The sequence below is a fragment of the Scyliorhinus canicula genome, chromosome 2 (assembly GCF_902713615.1).
Source record: "Scyliorhinus canicula chromosome 2, sScyCan1.1, whole genome shotgun sequence".
Lineage (NCBI taxonomy): Eukaryota > Metazoa > Chordata > Chondrichthyes > Carcharhiniformes > Scyliorhinidae > Scyliorhinus > Scyliorhinus canicula.
In genome coordinates this window covers 82,121,618-82,139,058 of record NC_052147.1, presented here as the reverse complement: position 1 = coordinate 82,139,058, position 17,441 = coordinate 82,121,618, and the positions used below count along the sequence as shown (strand labels likewise).

Sequence of the window (17,441 nt, the reverse complement as noted above, 5' to 3'; positions counted from 1 at the left end):
GAAGTGTACCTAATTAGAGTGATATTTTGGTGCTTCTCCCGCGATCTGGACCACCGTCGGAACAGCGGGACCAATCACTCTGTGACCCTCTCGACACCGGGCCATACTAAATTGTCCATCACCCACCGCTGGTCGCTACCCTGAGTTTGAAACGTTTGCCGATAAGAACCAATCTGGCAGAGGCAGAACTGATAGAATGTCCAAATGCAACTGTGCCAAGAGACAACCTGGATCTTCCAGAGAACCGGACACTAACCGAGTCAACTGGGGAAAGTAGCACCTCAATTGAAAATCAAACACCGAGTAACTTCATCTCATTATGTCAACTCTGGTTAAGATAACCACCGATGACGCTCAGACCAAGCTAAAGACACCAGAGGTTTCAGAAAATACTAAAAAGCAGACGCCACCGACAACCTCACAGAGGATGACCATCTCCGGAATGTCTGACATATTGACTGTTTTTGTTGACTGACTGTTCATGTTGCTAATTGATTGCTAATGTTTATTGTGTAAGGAACCTTCAATTTAAAGTGGGAGGAAATGTTGTTTATTCGTTTTTATGTTTCCTCACAAGTAGCTTTGTAGCTGAACAGGAGCACTTTAAAAGAACAATTGCATGTTGTCATTGGATCGGCTGTTTGCGCAGGAAACTGGGCAGCCTGACGTCACAGCCTCTAGCGTTAACATCTTTTCAATAAAGTTCTACATTTTGGTTGAACCTCCAAGGCCTGCAGACTCGGGACACAGTTTATTGCCTGTGTTGCACCCGGTAAGGATCTGTGCGGGCAGTCAGACCACGAGAGAGGCCCAAATTGGTAACCGTGCAGGGCGCCGAGTGGTTTGCAATCTAACCAGCCCACTCGGGATCCCTCCTGGACGCGGCGCAAAGCTAACTGAGGCCAATTAAGATCAATCTCCATCTCATTACCGAGATGGAAGCCTGAGAGGTCACACAGGCGCTGATTAGTACTGCTCCATACAAATGTGGACCAGGGGTCGTGGACCTGGGAGGTCTCCCAGACCATTGGAGATCACTGGATGGTCAGGGGGAAAAGGGTACAGTGGCACCTTGGCTCTCCCTCTGGCACCAAAGCACTTGGGCACTGGCAGGCTGGCACCGCCAGACTGGGAGGAACACTGCTAGGGTACCAGTGCCATGGTGACTAGGTGGCACTGCCAAGGGCCAGGGCCTGAGGGGGACCATGCCCATGGACGGAGGGATTAGGGAGGTGTGTTTGTGTGTGTGCGCATGCAATATTGCCCATGGGTGGGGGCTCACTTACAGATCAGGGCACCCTTTCAAAACTGTGGCCCGATCTTCGAGGTGCCAGCCTGGCCAGCGGGTTCAGCTCCCCAGTGATGGAAAAGTGCGGGCTAACCTGGGGAAGAACTCCTCAGGAGCGAAAAAAGTGACTAAGTGTGGTTTGATAGTGGGAAATCCCGTTGACAACGGCGGGGTCAGTAGATCCCATCGGCAGACCATCCACAACACCAAAAAACACACGGTGGGGTGGTCGGTAAATCCCGGCCTTAGAAATGTTTCCATTAGATCGCACCCTCAATCTTGAACCCACCTCAAACAGGTGTTGGAGGAAAAAAAATAACTTTGATCGGCTTTGTGTGTTCTACAAGACTATGGCACGATCTACAGAAAAGTTCTTAGTGTCATTTGTGCCGGTGTTGCTGGGAGTTACTCTGCCAGCGGGTTCCCCACCGCTATCTAACCACAATTAGTCACTTTTTTGGACCCTCGTGGGTTTCTCACCAGTTTAGTCCACACTTAGCATTATTTTAATCACTGGGGAGCTGAACTCACTGGTCGGAACGGCTCCTCTGAGATCGGGCTGCCGTTTTAAAAGGTTTCCCCGATCTTTAAATGAGCTTGAAGGTCCCCCACCCATGGACATTATCACCACCCCACACACATGGGCATTACCCCACACCCACCCCCAAGTGAGGCCACCCTATTACGGGGTCCCTGAGGGCCCTCCTCTTCAACGAGCTGGGCTCTCAGTGCAGAAAACGGGATGATGTGCGGCCTCGGCCACGGGTTCCGCACTTTGGCCCCCTATCTAACCACGGTGCATTAAATAGCAGGGTGTTTCTCGCTGCTGCAAGCACTGGGAAACACCCTACTAAATACGCTCACTATGGGGCTTTGTTCCCATTATTTTCAATCACATCCAATGGTTTGCACTTGTTTGTTAGTTTGTTTGTCTGTAAACAGTACATTTCGAACTAAGGGAAGTATGTCAACGAAACCTGAACATAGACAGGGTATGGCTCAAACAAGAACCGACTAGCTTTTGGTGGAAATGTGGATCCAGATCCTGAAAGTTTTTCAAACGTAAGTGTTAACATTGGGAGATAAGCCAAATTGTCTTTTTGTTTAAAAAAAATAATGTTGTGTGCCGTTTTAGAGTGTTGTGGATTGTCTCAGCTACTCTGGTACATTTTGTTACAGTTTCAGAAAGGAGTTGGAAGCTCTTAATAAAAATACGTTTTTCAGATTAGTTGTAGAGCATCAGTCAGACAGTGAAATGCCACAAGGAAGAGCCGTGTCACCGCAATAGGACAATAGTGGGAATTTGTGCATGGAGTCAGAAGAAATAGGAGAGGCGTTAAATTAATACTTTTCTTCAGTGTTCACCAAGGAGAGGGGCCATGTTTTTGGGGGTCAGTGTGTGATACATGCGGGTAGGCTGGAGGAAGTAGATGTTCTGAGGAAGGATGTATTAGCAATTTTGAAAAACCTGAGGGTCGACAAGTCCCCTGGGCCAGATGCGATATATCCAAGGATTCTTTGGGCAGCAAGGGATGAGATTGCAGAGCCTTTGGCTTTGATCTTTGGGTCCTCACTGTTCACGGGGATAGTGCCAGAGGACTGGAGAGTGGTGAATGTTGTTCCTCTGTTCAAGAAAGGGAATAGGAATGACCCTGGTAATTACAGGCCGGTTAGTCTTACTTCAGTGGTCGGTAAGTTAATGGAAAAGGTCCTGAAGGATATGATTTACGACCATTTGGAAAGATGCAGCTTAATCCGGGATAGTCAAAATGGATTCGTGAAGGGCAAGTGTTGCCTCACAAATTTGATTGAATTCTTTGAGGAGGTAACGAAGTGTGTAGATGAAGGTAGAGCAGTTGATGTCGTGTACATGGATTTTAGTAAGGTGTTTGATAAGTTCCCCATGTCAGCTTATGAAGAAAGTAAAGAGGCGTGGGATAGAGGGAAATTTGGCCAATTGGATAAGTAACTGGCTATCACATAGAAGACAGAGGGTGGTGGTGGATGGAAAACTTTCAGACTGGAGACCAGTTACCAGCGGTGTACCACAGGGATCAGTGCTGGGTCCTCTGCTATTTGTGATTTTTATCAATGACTTGGAGGGGACTGAAGGGTGGATCAGTAAATGTGCTGATGACACCAAGATTGGTGGAGTAGTGGATGAGGTGGAGGGCTGTTGTAGGCTGCAAAGAGCCATTGATAGGATGCAGAGCTGGGCCGAAAAATGGCAGATGGAGTTTAACCCTGATAAGTGCAAGGTGATTCATTTTGGTAGAAAAAAATTTGAATGCGGATTGCAGGGTCAACGGTAGGGTTCTGAGGAATGTGGAGGAACAGAGAGATCTTGGGATTCATGTCCACAGATCTCTGAAGGTTGCCACTCAAGTGGATAGAGCAGTGAAGAAGGCCTATAGTGTGTTAGCGTTAGAGTTTACGAGCCGGGGGGTTATGCTGCAACTGTACATGACCCTGGTGAAACCACATTTGGAGTATTGTGTGCAGTTCTGGTCACCTCACTATAGAAAGGATGTGGAAGCATTGGAAAGGGTGCAACGGTGATTTACCAGGATGCTGCCTGGTTTGCAGGATAGGTCTTATGAGGAAAGGTTGAGGGAGCTAGGGCTTTTCTCTTTGGAGCAGAGGAGAATGAGAGGCGACTTAATAGAGGTTTATAAGATGATGAGAGTGATAGGTAGAGTGGACGTTCAGAGACTATTTCCTCAGGTGGATGTAGCTGTTGCATGGGGCCATAACTAAGGTTCAGGTTGGGAGATATGAGAGGGATGTTCGAGGTAGGTTCTTTACTCAGTGGTTAGGGTGTGGAATGGACTGCCTGCTATGATAGTGGAGTCAGACACTTTAGGAACTTTCAAGCGGTTATTGGATAGGCACATGGAGCACACCAGAATGACAGGGAGTGGGATAGCTTGATCTTGGTTTTGGACAATGCTCGGCACAACATCGAGGGCCGAAGGGCCTGATCTGTGCTGTACTGTTCTATGTTCTATAACACTGAGTTAACACAGTGTGGTGATGTGCACTTTGATGAGGGCCCTCTTTACTTCTCTTTAAATTTACTTTTAGAGAACAGCTTTCGGTCCTTCACCACAAACTCTTTTGTTGTTTAATTTCTCCTGCCTTCTTCCTTATCATACATTCCCTTTTGGTTTTTTTCCACCTACCTCTAATAGAATACAGTAGTGGGCTTTCCACTACCCAACCTTATTTAGTTTGTGCATAGTTGTACCATTTCTAGACAGCCGTTCAGGTCAGCTGAAACCTTCTGGGTTTCCCGGCAGCTAAGGGGGCATTCAATGGGAAACGCTGTTGATAACAGAGGGACCAATGGCAGGCCGCCTCCCGCCACCATGAACATACAGCGGCTGGCGGGCTGCTTGGTAAATCTCTCCCTAAATCTGTATTCATGCATATTGCAAAATGATCAATTTTTCAGTTAATTTACCTTTGTTCATATATGTGTCCAACCATATGAAAACTTGATGAAGAAAAAGTTAAAAAATCTCTATTCATCTGTGACCTTAATTTTATAAAGAGAAGTGTTCACAAGTGGTACCAGCCATTCAGCACTCGTTCCCATTATACCCAAGAGGTGAACAAATTTCCTGTGACAGGAATCTCTCCCATTTCTCAGTCTGAGTCCACTGAGTTTCATTACGTATGACACAGAAACAGGCCATTTGGCTGAACCAGTCCCTGCGAGTGTTCATGGTCCACTCAAACTCCTTGCACCTTTTCTATACAAATCTACAATCTTTATGCTTGAACTACTCCCTCCAGTAGAGAGATCCACATTTTCACAACTCTTTGGGTGAAAAGGTGTTTCCCAAATTCCCTGTTAGATTTCTTGGTGACTGTCTTATATTGATAGCCTACTGTCCCTTTGCTCCGCTTGCACTGCAGTCTATCACATTCTAACTCAGCTTTCACACTTTCAGCTTCGTGTGCTGAACTCTGTGCCTTAGCGAGAGCTAATATATTTCATTCTAAGCACTCATCTGCTCTTGGCAAGTTCGCGGAATCCCTACAATACCAAGTCTACACTGGCCCTCCGAAAGAGCATCCCACCTAGGCCCACTCACCCGACATATCAACATTACTATTGATCATGGCCAATCCACCTAACCTGCACATCTATGGGCTGTGGGAGGAAACTGGAGCAGCCTGACGAAACCCACGCAGATATGGGGAGAATGTGCAATCTCCACCCAGTCACCCAAACATAGAACATAGAATTTACAGTGCAGGAGGCCATTTGGCCCATCGAGTCTGCACCGGCTCTTGTAAAGAGCACCCGACCCAAGCCCACACCTTCACCCCATCCCCACAACCCAGTTACCCCACCCAACACTAAGGGCAATTTTGAACACTAAAGACAATTTAGCATGGCCAATCCACCTAACCTGCACATCTTTGGACAGCGGGAGGAAACCGGAGCACCCAGAGGAAACCCACGTACACACGGGGAGAACGTGCAGACTCCGCACAGACAGCAACCCAAGCCGGGAACCGAACCCGGGACCCAGGTACACAAAGCATATGCCCTGATTGACTTCTTTGTAGTGGGGAAAATGGATGCTTCCACGGATAGTAAGAGCGGAATATGGGGAGACGACGGCATAATGGTATTGTCACTGGACTAGTAAACCAGAGACCCAGGGTAATGCTCTGGGGATTCTGGTTCAAATCCCACCACTGCAGATGGTGAAAAATCTGGAATTAAAAGGCTAAAGATGACCATGAAACCATTGTCGAATGCAGTAAAAATCTATCTGGTTCACTGATGTCCTTTAGGGAAGGAAATCTGCCACCCTTACCTGGTCTGGTCTGGCCTCCATGTAACTTCAGATCCACAGCAATGTGGTTGACTCTTAATTCTCTTAATTACCCTTAAGGGCAATTAGGGGTGGGCAATAAATGCTGGCAATAGCCTGCAGTGCCCATGTCCCATGAAATAATTTTTTAAAAAGACTCCGCAATTGTAATCTCTGACGATGCTCCACACTACATGTAGATGGGCCAGCACTGCCCCCATGGAGGTTGGTCATGGCCCTCCTTGCCGATAAGGCCATTTGCGAAACAATATCAGAGACCGTAGATGGGTACATTACTAATAACCAGAACGTTCCGGGAGATGCTGAAGGCTATGACCAGGGTATGGATTATTGCTTATAAAGTGCGCTGACTTTAGGAAGGAGAGAGTGGCAAGACAACAACTGGTCCACTCCATATTGGAGGTGGACCGGCAATAAAAAGCTGGAATCAAGCCCAGGTCCCTGGCACTGTGAGTCAGCACTGTTAACCACTGTGCCATTTCGCCACCCAGTTGCATTTGTATATCTATCCTGGGCTTGTGGCTCCGTTCTCTCACACCCTTCTCTCCAGAAGAGTCCTGCACACTATCTTCCATTGTCATGGCTGCACATAGGGGTAAACTGGGAGCTGGAAAGAGACAGGAGGCGAGTAGGAGAACAGTCACCTATTTTTAAAATTCACATAAATATTTACTTCTTTACATTTGCACTTATTTTCAAAGTATTTAAACTCGGTTTTGTTCCATTCATGCATAAATCATAAAAGTTATGGGATTGTTCTGTCAATCTGCATGACTGAGCAACAACTTTAATAGTTTCCTTTTTTAATAAGTTGTCTGGTGTCAATACAAAAGTAAAACACTACAGATGTTGAAAATCTGAACCAGGTGTGGAGGCACATGTTGAGAGAGAACATAAGAACATAAGAACTAGGAGCAGGAGTAGGCCATCTGGCCCCTCGAGCCTGCTCCGCCATTCAATTAGATCATGGCTGATCTTTTGTGGACTCAGCTCCACTTTCCGGCCCGAACACCATAACCCTTAATCCCTTTATTCTTCAAAAAACTATCTATCTTTACCTTAAAAACATGTAATGAAGGAGCCTCAACTGCTTCACTAGGCAAGGAATTCCATAGATTCACAACCCTTTGGGTGAAGAAGTTCCTCCTAAACTCAGTCCTAAATCTACTTCCCCTTATTTTGAGGCTATGTCCCCTAGTTCTGCTGTCACCCGCCAGTGGAAACAACCTGCCCGCATCTATCCTATCTATTCCCTTCATAATTTTAAATGTTTCTATAAGATCCCCCCTCATCCTTCTAAATTCCAACGAGTACAGTCCCAGTCTACTCAACCTCTCCTCATAATCCAACCCCTTCAGCTCTGGGATTAACCTAGTGAATCTCCTCTGCACACCCTCCAGCGCCAGTACGTCCTTTCTCAAGTAAGGAGACCAAAACTGAACACAATACTCCAGGTGTGGCCGCACTAACACCTTAAGAGAGAGAGAGAGAGAGAGAGGGAGAGAAACAGAGTTAAATCAGGTTGTGTCTTTTCTTCAGAACTCTGTTAACTCTACTCTCCCCACTGATGCTGCCAGACCTGAGCGCTTCTATCATTTTCTGTTTCTATTATCTTATGTTAATTATGTTAAGAAGTCTTACAACACCAGGTTAAAGTGACTTTAACCTGGTGTTGTAAGACTTCTTACTGTGCTCACCCCAGTCCAACGCCGGCATCTCCACATCATGGCTACCATCGACACCGCAAACTGCCGGCTCAAAGTGAAGAGGATCTCCAGGAAGATCGTACATATAGACACTGACATTAAATTTCTACAAAAATGCAAAAAAGCAGACAAGATCCCAAAAGGGCTACAGATCACAAACCCACTCAAGTCGACCTACAACACAGACTACGCTGAAAGGCTCTGCCGCCGCACCTCTGTCACACTCCTCAAACACCTCGTACACCAGCTCTACAGCAGTCGACGCAACCTGGAAACCAAGATAGAGGCCATATTCTCAACTTGCGCTCAGGACACAGCAGACCAGCTGCGTAACACCGGCAAACAGATGAGACAATGGACTTTAACCTGGTGTTGTAAGACTTCTTACTGTGCTCACCCCAGTCCAACGCCAGCATCTCCACATCATGGTTAATTATGTTGGCCACACCCTTGAAGCTGGCTGACTCAAATAACTTCTAGGACTGAATCATAAGACGCAGGTCTGTAATACTGTTGTGATTTTGGTTGAGAACAGTAACTTTGAAAAATAAATCCCAGTTATTTACTGAAAGAATAATACCACAAGATTCCACGGTTTAAACAAAATAAATTTTACTATAAAAGAGTATAAACAAATCGCTAAATACGATCTTAGCTAACACCCCATAATCTAAAACCAAACCAATGCAAGTTAAACATGAATTAATAGGCAAATTGTGAATGAATTTAACCAAAAATTACATATTAAATGGCAGATACAACTGGGATAGATCTCTGAAATTGGCTCAGCAGTCCATACAGCACGTCATCACTTTCGAACTCTGTCTTTCTCACAAGGAATTTCAGCTCTTCTTTGCTTCAACCTGATCGTCAGCTGACAGCATAGTTAAATCTACTCAAGTTCCATGGCACAGTCTTCTCCAAAACTTCAACTCTGCTTACAAAGTTCTGGATGGCATAGATCCGATGAAACCACTATTTGCCAGATCTCACTGCTTCCCAAACATGACAATCACTTCATTTTAAAGTTGGCAGCCACTAAATTTGTTTCAAGATTTCAGAAAAAGTTTTCATCCCTGGAAAATTAATGGCCCCTGGAAGAACTGTTTTTAAAAATGTATTCATGGATGTGGGCATCACTGGCTAGGCCAGCGTTTATGGCCCATCCCGAATTGCCCATGAGAAGGTGGTGGAGGTGCCGCCTTGAACCGCAGCAGCAGTCCATGTGGTGTAGGTACACGCTCAGTGCTGTTAGGGAGGGAATTCCAGAATTTTGACTCAGCGACAGTGAAGGAACGATTATATATTTTGAAATCAGAAGTATGTGGCTTGAAGAAGAACTTGCAGTTCCCAAAGCATCTGCTGCCGTTGTCCTTCTAGGTCAGGGGTGGGCAAACTTTTCCGTGCAAGGGCCACATTCAGAAACTCACAATTTTAAAGAGCCGCATAGTATATTAAGTAAAATAATTACTTCACCCGGTTATGATTCTGGGCGCCTCATATAGAACATAGAACAGTACAGCAGAGAACAGGCCCTTCGGCCCTCGATGTTGTGCCGAGCAATGATCACCCTACTCAAGTCAACGTATCCACCCTATACCAGTAAGTAACCCAAAAGCCCCCCCCCCCCATTAACCTTAAAAAAAATGTTTTAAAAAAAATTTAAAAAAAATTTTTTTATGACTTGGTGGGCCACATAAAGACCTTTGGTAGGCTGCTCGGCCCACGGGCCGTAGTTTGCCCACCCCTGTTCTAGGTGATTGGAGTCCTGGGTTTATGAGTTGCTGTCTTGGTGAGCTCCTGCAGTGCTTCTTGTATACGGTACATGAATGAATGTTTGTGGATGGACTGCCAACCAAGTGGGTGGCTTTGTCCTGGATGGGATCAAACTTCTGTTGGGGCGGCACTCATCCAGGCAAGTGAAGAGTATTCCACCATACTCCCGACTTGGACAGGTTTTGGGGAGTCAGTAGGGGTGTTACTTGCCACACGACTTGTAGCCTCTGACCAACTCTTGTAAACACAGTATTTATGTGGCGAGTCTAGTTCAGTTTCTGGTCCATGGCAAACCCCAGGATGTTGATAGTAGGGCATTCAGCTTTAATTATGCCATTGAATATCAAGGTGTAATGGTTAGAATCTCTCTGGTGGAGATGGTCATCATAATGGTACAAGTGTTACTTGCAAGATGTATACCCAGACCCAAATATTGCCCGGGTCTTGCTGCATTTGGACATTGGCTGTTTCAGTGTCTGAGGAGACGTGAATGATGCTAAACACTGTGCAATCATCAGTGGACAACCCTACTTATGACATTCCACAAGGTCAAATAGTGCCTTGGTGCCAAGGTCAATCACTCTCACCCACCTCAGGAGTTCAGCTCTTTGGTCCATATTTGAACCAAGGTTGTAATAATGTCAGCAGCTAAGTGACCCTGGCAGAACCCAAACTGAGCAGCAGTGAGCAGGTTATCATTAAACAAGTACAGCTTAGGCTGCAATGTTAGAACATCGAACATAGAACGGTACAGCACAGATCAGGCCCTTCGGCCCTCAATGTTGTGCCGAGCATTGTCCAAAACCAAGATCAAGCTATCCCACTCCCTGTCATGCTGGTGTGCTCCATGTGCCTATCCAATAACAGCTTGAAAGTTCCTAAAGTGTCTGACTCCACTATCACAGCAGGCAGTCCATTCCACACTCTAACTACTGAGTAAAGAACCTACCTCGGACATGCCTCCTATATCTCCCACCCTGAACCTTAGTTATGGCCCCTTGTAACAGCTACATCCACCTGAGGAAATAGTCTCTGAACGTCCACTCTATCTCTCCCCCTCATCATCTTATAAACCTCTATTAAGTCGCATCTCATCCTCCTCCGCTCCAAAGTGAAAAGCCCTAGCTCCCTCAACCTTTCCTCATAAGACCTATCCTGCAAACTAGGCAACATCCTGGTAAATCGCCTTTGCACCCTTTCCAATGCTTCTACATCCTTCCTATAGTGAGGTGACCAGAACTACACACAATACTCCAAATGTGGTCTCACCAGGGTCATGTACAGTTGCAGCATAACCCCACCTTCCTCAGAACCATGCCGTTGACCCTGTAATCCGCATTCAAAGTTTTTCTACCAAAATGAATCACTTCGCACTTATCAGGGTTAAACTCCATCTGCCATTTTTCAGCCCAGCTCTGCATCCTATCAATGTCTCTTTGCAGCCTACAACAGCCCTCCACCTCATCCACTACTCCACCAATCTTGGTGTCATCAGCACATTTACTGACCCACCCTTCAGCCCCCTCCTCCAAGTCATTGATAAAAATCACAAATAGCAGAGGACCCAGCACTGATCCCTGTGGTACACCGCTGGTAACTGGTCTCCAGTCTGAATATTTTCCATCCACCACCACCCTCTGTCTTATTTACCACGGTGGTAGTGTCGCACAACATGATGGAGGACATCCTCAATGTGAAGATGGGAATACAGGGAAAATGAAGACCCCAATATGTCACTCATCCAGTTCTTTGATGGATACCTCATAAGATGGCAGGAAACAGCAGAGAAAATTCAATTTGTGCACTCAAACTGAAAGGAAAGCAAACTCCTGTGCTGCCTGGGAGCAGCCAAGTAATAATCAGATCAGCAACCAAGTATCAACTTTCTGGTTGTCTGCCGACCACCAACCACAACACTGTAACTGACCAGAATAGTGAAGACCCAGGTTTCCATTTTCCACAGAAAGTTTGGATAATCATCAACTGCTCGAGGACAGGCCAGGAAAGATGTGGCAACTTTCTCCACAAGAAAACATGACAAATAGCTCAAATTATGACTGTGGCTATCCAAGTCAAACTACCACCCATATCCTGAATGTCGGCTGCGAGAGATCCATTCCTGATGGCATTATAACCATACATCAGTTGGAGCCATTGAATTGTTAACCTCAACATCAAACCATACAAATGAAAACAGACAACTTCATAGAGGTAAAAAAAATAAACCCAATCACGTCATTGCTCAGCACGGTGAGTGAAGCAATGTGTAGTATGTTGGTATCAAAAGTAAACCCAATCATGTCCTTGCTCAACTTCTAGAAACGTAGATACACACTCCAGCAAACGGTTAGCAGACAGCTAGAAAGAATACAATCACTTAATTTTTCCCTACCCCCCCCCCCCCCCCCCCACCCTGTAGAAGGTGCAGTAGTAACCCAACTGCCAACTCCACTGAGGCAATATAATGCGGAGCAGATCACAGATTAAACGAGAAATTGTGTGATCTGAGATTTAGCGACATGCCAAGAAGTGCATCACCATTTTACTAAAATATTTCTTACAGGGAATTGGTTAAGATAACAATGTTGCCTATATTGCATTTCAATAACTACTTATTTCATGCCAGTTCTCCAAGTCATTCCTGATTAAAAGGAACAAAATTAACTGACAACCATATAGGATAAAAGACCAAAATAATCACTCTGATCAGTTCAATAAATGAAAATACATGGTAGTCACACTAAAGAAACAAGTGGATAGGGGCAGCACAGTGGCACAGTGGGTTAGTCCTGCAGCCTCACGGCGCTGAGGTTCCAGGTTCGATCCCGGCTCTGGGTCACTGTCCGTGTGGAGTTTGCACATTCTCCCAGTGTTTGCGTGGGTTTCGCCCCCACAACCCAAAGATGTGCAGGGTAGGTCAATTGGCCACGCTAAATTGCCCCTTAATTGGAAAAACTGAATTGGGTACCTTAAATTTATATATTTTTTTTTAAACTTAGCAATTGGACAATTATTCAGATACGAGCATTTTAATCCCACTTTGCTGAAAATTAATAGTTGCTAATTAATGTTGGAAAGTAATAATTTGCTGATTTGACATATAAATCCAATTCTTTTCTTAGAAAATAGGATTCTAGTCACGAGTTGAAAATTTTCAACACAAAACTATATACAAAACACTCACCTTTCTTGTTTTAAAGCATATTCTAACATTTTTATTCTTCTTACTAGGTCCTTCTTTAAATTTTCCTGACCTTTCCTTTCTCCTTGTAAAAATGCTATCCGAGCCTGTAAAAAAAATTAAATAGCTATATCAATACTTCAATGTTTTTTCTACGTTAAAGGATTTTTATTTTGAATCTCAGAAATAAGTATGTGATTAAACAACATTGACACTCATTAAATATCACCTGTGCTTGTAAAAACAAAGAGCTCTTTTCCCTCAGGTGAGAGAATAAAAATAATTTTACAAAAAACATGAGCCGAACAGGAGGATGAGTCTGGGGGGGGGGGGGGGAAAGAGCACAGGAATATAACAGAAACTTTAAAAGAAAATTAAAATCTTCAACTTCAAATGTTCTTCTGAGAAAATGAGACTCCACTCTGTTTAAGACTCAGTGCCTCTTGACTGAACCAGGCACAACACTTTCATTTCCTTTACACGAGAAGGGAGTGCAAATAGTTGAATTCACAACAGATCAGTGATTTCTAATTATTCCATCTGCAAAGAATATAACTATAGACTCCATGGAGGAGCAGAGCATCACTCTCAGCAAATTACTGTGCGCAGATGTCAGAGGTTTCTGTCAGTTTTATATGAAACTTACTTGAAGGTAGTCAAGAAGGCAAACGGTATGCTTGCCTTCATTGGCCAGGTCATTGACTACAAGAATTGGCAAGTCATATGGGGGCAGCACGGTATAGCATGGTGGTTAGCATAAATGCTTCACAGCTCCAGGGTCCCAGGTTCGATTCCCGGCTGGGTCACTGTCTGTGTGGAGTCTGCACGTCCTCCCCGTGTGTGCGTGGGTTTCCTCCGGGTGCTCCGGTTTCCTCCCACAGTCCAAAGATGTGCGGGTTAGGTGGATTGGCCATGCTAAATTGTCCGTAGTGTCCTAAAAAGTAAGGTTAAGGGGGGGGGGGGGTTGTTGGGTTACGGGTATAGGGTGGATACGTGGGTTTGAGTAGGGTGATCATTGCTCAGCACAACATCGAGGGACGAAGGGCCTGTTCTGTGCTGTAATGTTCTATGTTGCAGCTGTATAGAACCTTAGTTAGGCCACACTTGGAGTATAGTGTTCAATTCTTGTCACCACACAACCAGAAGGATGTGGAGGCTTTAGAGTGGGTGCAGAAGAGATTTACCAGGATGTTGCCTGGTATGGAGGGCATTAGCTATGAGGAGTGGTTGAATAAACTCGGTTTGTTCTCACTGAAACGACGGAGGTTGAGGGGCAACCTGACGGCACTAAGGACCCGGGTTCGATCCTGCCCCGGGTCACTGTCCGTGTAGAGTTTGCACATTCTCCCCGTGTCTATGTGGGTCTCTCCCCCACACCCCAAAGATGTGCAGGGTAGCTGGATTGGCCACGCTAAATTGCCCCTTAATTGAAAAACTTTAAAAAGAAATTATTTGCTAAGACAGCAATTAGACCTTTTTAATTGTATTGCATAATTAACTACATGAATATAACTGTAAATCACTAGAACAGTACTTTAATATGCCAAACAATAAGTGACATCAAAAAACTGAAATGCCAAGATCATAGCTTTCAAGACCTAATTCCTACTCCCGCAAGTAAATTCTCAATTAACTATAAAATCCATTTAGAGGTTTCTGGGAGAAAATGTGTTCACATAGACCCGAGGTCCACACAATGCTGCTCATTTTTACTTTTCTTTTACTTTTGAAAAATTCCATGCAAGGGGAGCAGGTAGTGGCATTACACACATTTTTCTCCAATCAGACCTTTGGATGCATTTGTCAAAATGTTCTGCAACATCTTCTGTTGAAGAATCATATCCCAAATTAGCAGTACTCCTATTCTGCATAATACTCTAAGCCTGAGTGGAGTTCAAGAGCTTCTTCCAGATCGACAAATCAAAGGCCTACTCCAGTGGATCAAAACACAAAGCTCTTGGAACAGAAAGCTTCAATTAGCCTATGTCTTCTTTCCTGACATGAGAGATGGAGGCAAACAAGTTGGGCACAGATGTTATAACTAGCCAGTTAACTAGGACAGCCAGAGCTTCACTGGAAACATTTTTGACCCTCCATGGACCATGAACATGAGGACATGGTGATTCAAAATGAATCGCACTGTTATTCTTGATTATAAAAGAAATCATGAAGGTGCAATATTTTTTTCTCTTCTTAATGTTACTTGATCATTGTTCATTGATATCCTGCACTGAAAACACAATTTGTGGGTAAGAGCATAACTAGAGATCATCAATATAAGACAGTCACCAAAAACTCTAATGGGGAAATCAGGGCAATTCCTTTATCCAACGAGTTAGTGAGAACGTGGTATTCACTACCATGGGGGAGCGATTGAAGCACATATATAGATCATTTAAGTGGATATTAAACAAACATATGAGCAAGAAGGGAATTGAGAGATACTTTGAGGGACTTAGTTGAGCAAAAATAGGAAAAGGCTTGAATGGAGTAGAAACGCAGGTATGGACAGTTGGGTTAACTGGCCTTATTCTGTGCTATATATCCAATGCCCTTGGGAGTGCATGATTAAATAGGACTGAGTCAGCACAGCTTTGCCAAGGGGAGGTCAAATCTGATAGAGTTCTTTGAGGAGGTAACAAGGAAGTTAGACGAAGGAGAGCCTGTGGGAATGATTTATTTAGATTTCCAGAAGGTGCTGCATAGGAGCCTGTTGAATAAGTTACGAGCCGGACAGTGATGTGCTGAGCGGATGCACATCAAGTGGCTTGCCTCCCAACCAGAATCAAAAAAGGACTTTTAGGCGAATTTTGGCCGAAAAATCAAAATCAAAATAACCCCAACGGAAGAGAACAATTGCAAACAAAAAAATTGCAAAACATTGCTCAAGGGGCAGAAGAGACGGCAGAAGTAGTGGAAAGAGCCACGAACGGCGAGCGGACAAACCGGCGGACCCACAGGGAGAGGGGGGCCCCGGCCAACCAAGAGAGGGCCAGACCATCGACCCGAGCATCAGCCTCCCTCTCGCCACGTGGAGACGGATGGAGGACCCTACTCAGGAAGGAGCTTGCCGCCATGAACCTGGCGATCAGAATCGAAATCCAGGTGGTGGTTAAGGCGGTAGTGACGGAGGCAACGGTCACCCTACAAAAGACGGTCGACGGACTGGGGAAGAAAGTGGAGGCGCAGGAGAGGATGATCCACGACCACGAGAGCCTCGATATACCAGAGTGACAGGACCGTTGCTCTGGAAGCAGAGGTGAAAAGGTTGGCGGCGGTCCAAGGGAGCTTGAAGGGGAAGGTCGAGGACCAGGAAAACAACTATGTACGGGCCAGAGGCCTGGACAAAGGACAGGCGAGGCAGCAATTCATAGATACATAGAAGTTGAGGCAGGAGGAGGTCATTTGGCCCTTCCAGCCTGCTCCGCCATTCATCACGATCATGGCTGATCATCCAATTCAACAGCCTAATCCTGCTTTCTCCCCATAGCCTTTGATCCCATTCTCCCCAAGTGCTATATCGATCCGCCTCTTGAATATATGCAAAGTTTTAGCATCAACGACTTCATGTGGTAATGAATTCTACTGGCTCACCACTCTTTGTGTGAAGAAAATTCCCCGCCTGTTGAAGGCGGGTTGGAAGAAGATCACTGAAAGAAACAGAAACTCGTAGACAATTGTAACATGTTTGCACGGGACTGTACTGCAACTTTCTGATCAGAAAGACTACACACAGGAAAGAGCGAGGACAGGGAAGTGCAGGTGAGGGGGCAGCCAGAGAAAGCAGCCAGTCGGCAGGCATATGCAATGGGCTAGACCAGCCCTGGGAGGGGAGCCACCGTACTAGCAGGGAGGGCTAGCACGTTTCACTGGAAGACAGGCAGTAAGGGGGGCGCGAAGCAGCTTCCGGCAAGGAGAGAGCGTCTGGCCAGAATGGGGGGGGGGTGGGGGGAGAACACAGGGGCAGGGAGGGGTAAAGGATGGGAAGGGAGAAAACAAGGAATAGGTAAGAATCAGGACGGGGGGGAAAAAAAAAAAAGAGTTGGAATTCGGATTGACTTTGGCAGTCAGGGAGCAGGCTGAGGAAACAAGATAGCGCCGCAAGCGGTGGCCCCTGAACAAAGGGAAATCCCGGAGTGCAGGAGCACATCCACAAGGTAAGTATGGTTGACCCGGGGGGGGGGGGGGGGGGGGGGCTGTGGCAGGAGAACACACAACAGACACCCCCATCACGATCATCACCTGGAATGTTAGGGGACATAACGGCCCAGTGAAAAGATTCAGAGTCTTCGCCCACCTGAGAAGCCTGAAGGCTGACATAATCTACCTGCAGGAGACACGCCTGAGGGAGAAGGTCCGATTGCAGGTAAGAAAGGGCTGGGTGGGACAGAGGTACCATTCATGTTACGGGACAAGGGCTAGGGGAGCAGGTATACTGATTAGCAAGAGGACGAAGTTCATGGAGACAAGGACAGTTACGGACCAGGGGGGACGGTACGTCATGGTCAGCAGTGTCCTAGCCGGGGCAGCGGTAGTACTGGTAAATCGTATGTGCCCAACTGGGACGACACAGACTTTATAAAGAAGACCATGGCAGAAATCCCAGACATTGACACACACCGACAGATGATGGGGTG

At 45.7% G+C, this 17,441-nt stretch overlaps 1 protein-coding gene across 5 annotated transcripts in view; it reads right to left on the bottom strand.

Annotated features, from left to right (window-relative positions):
* The window catches only part of strn3 (striatin, calmodulin binding protein 3), a 292,821-nt gene that overhangs the window by 216,694 nt on the left and 58,686 nt on the right, over positions 1-17,441 (bottom strand). For all 5 annotated transcript variants that reach the window (XM_038781429.1, XM_038781437.1, XM_038781440.1 and 2 more), the window contains exon 2: positions 12,808-12,911. In XM_038781429.1, the coding sequence (XP_038637357.1) occupies positions 12,808-12,911 (104 nt within the window). The remainder of the gene's footprint in view (positions 1-12,807; positions 12,912-17,441) is intronic.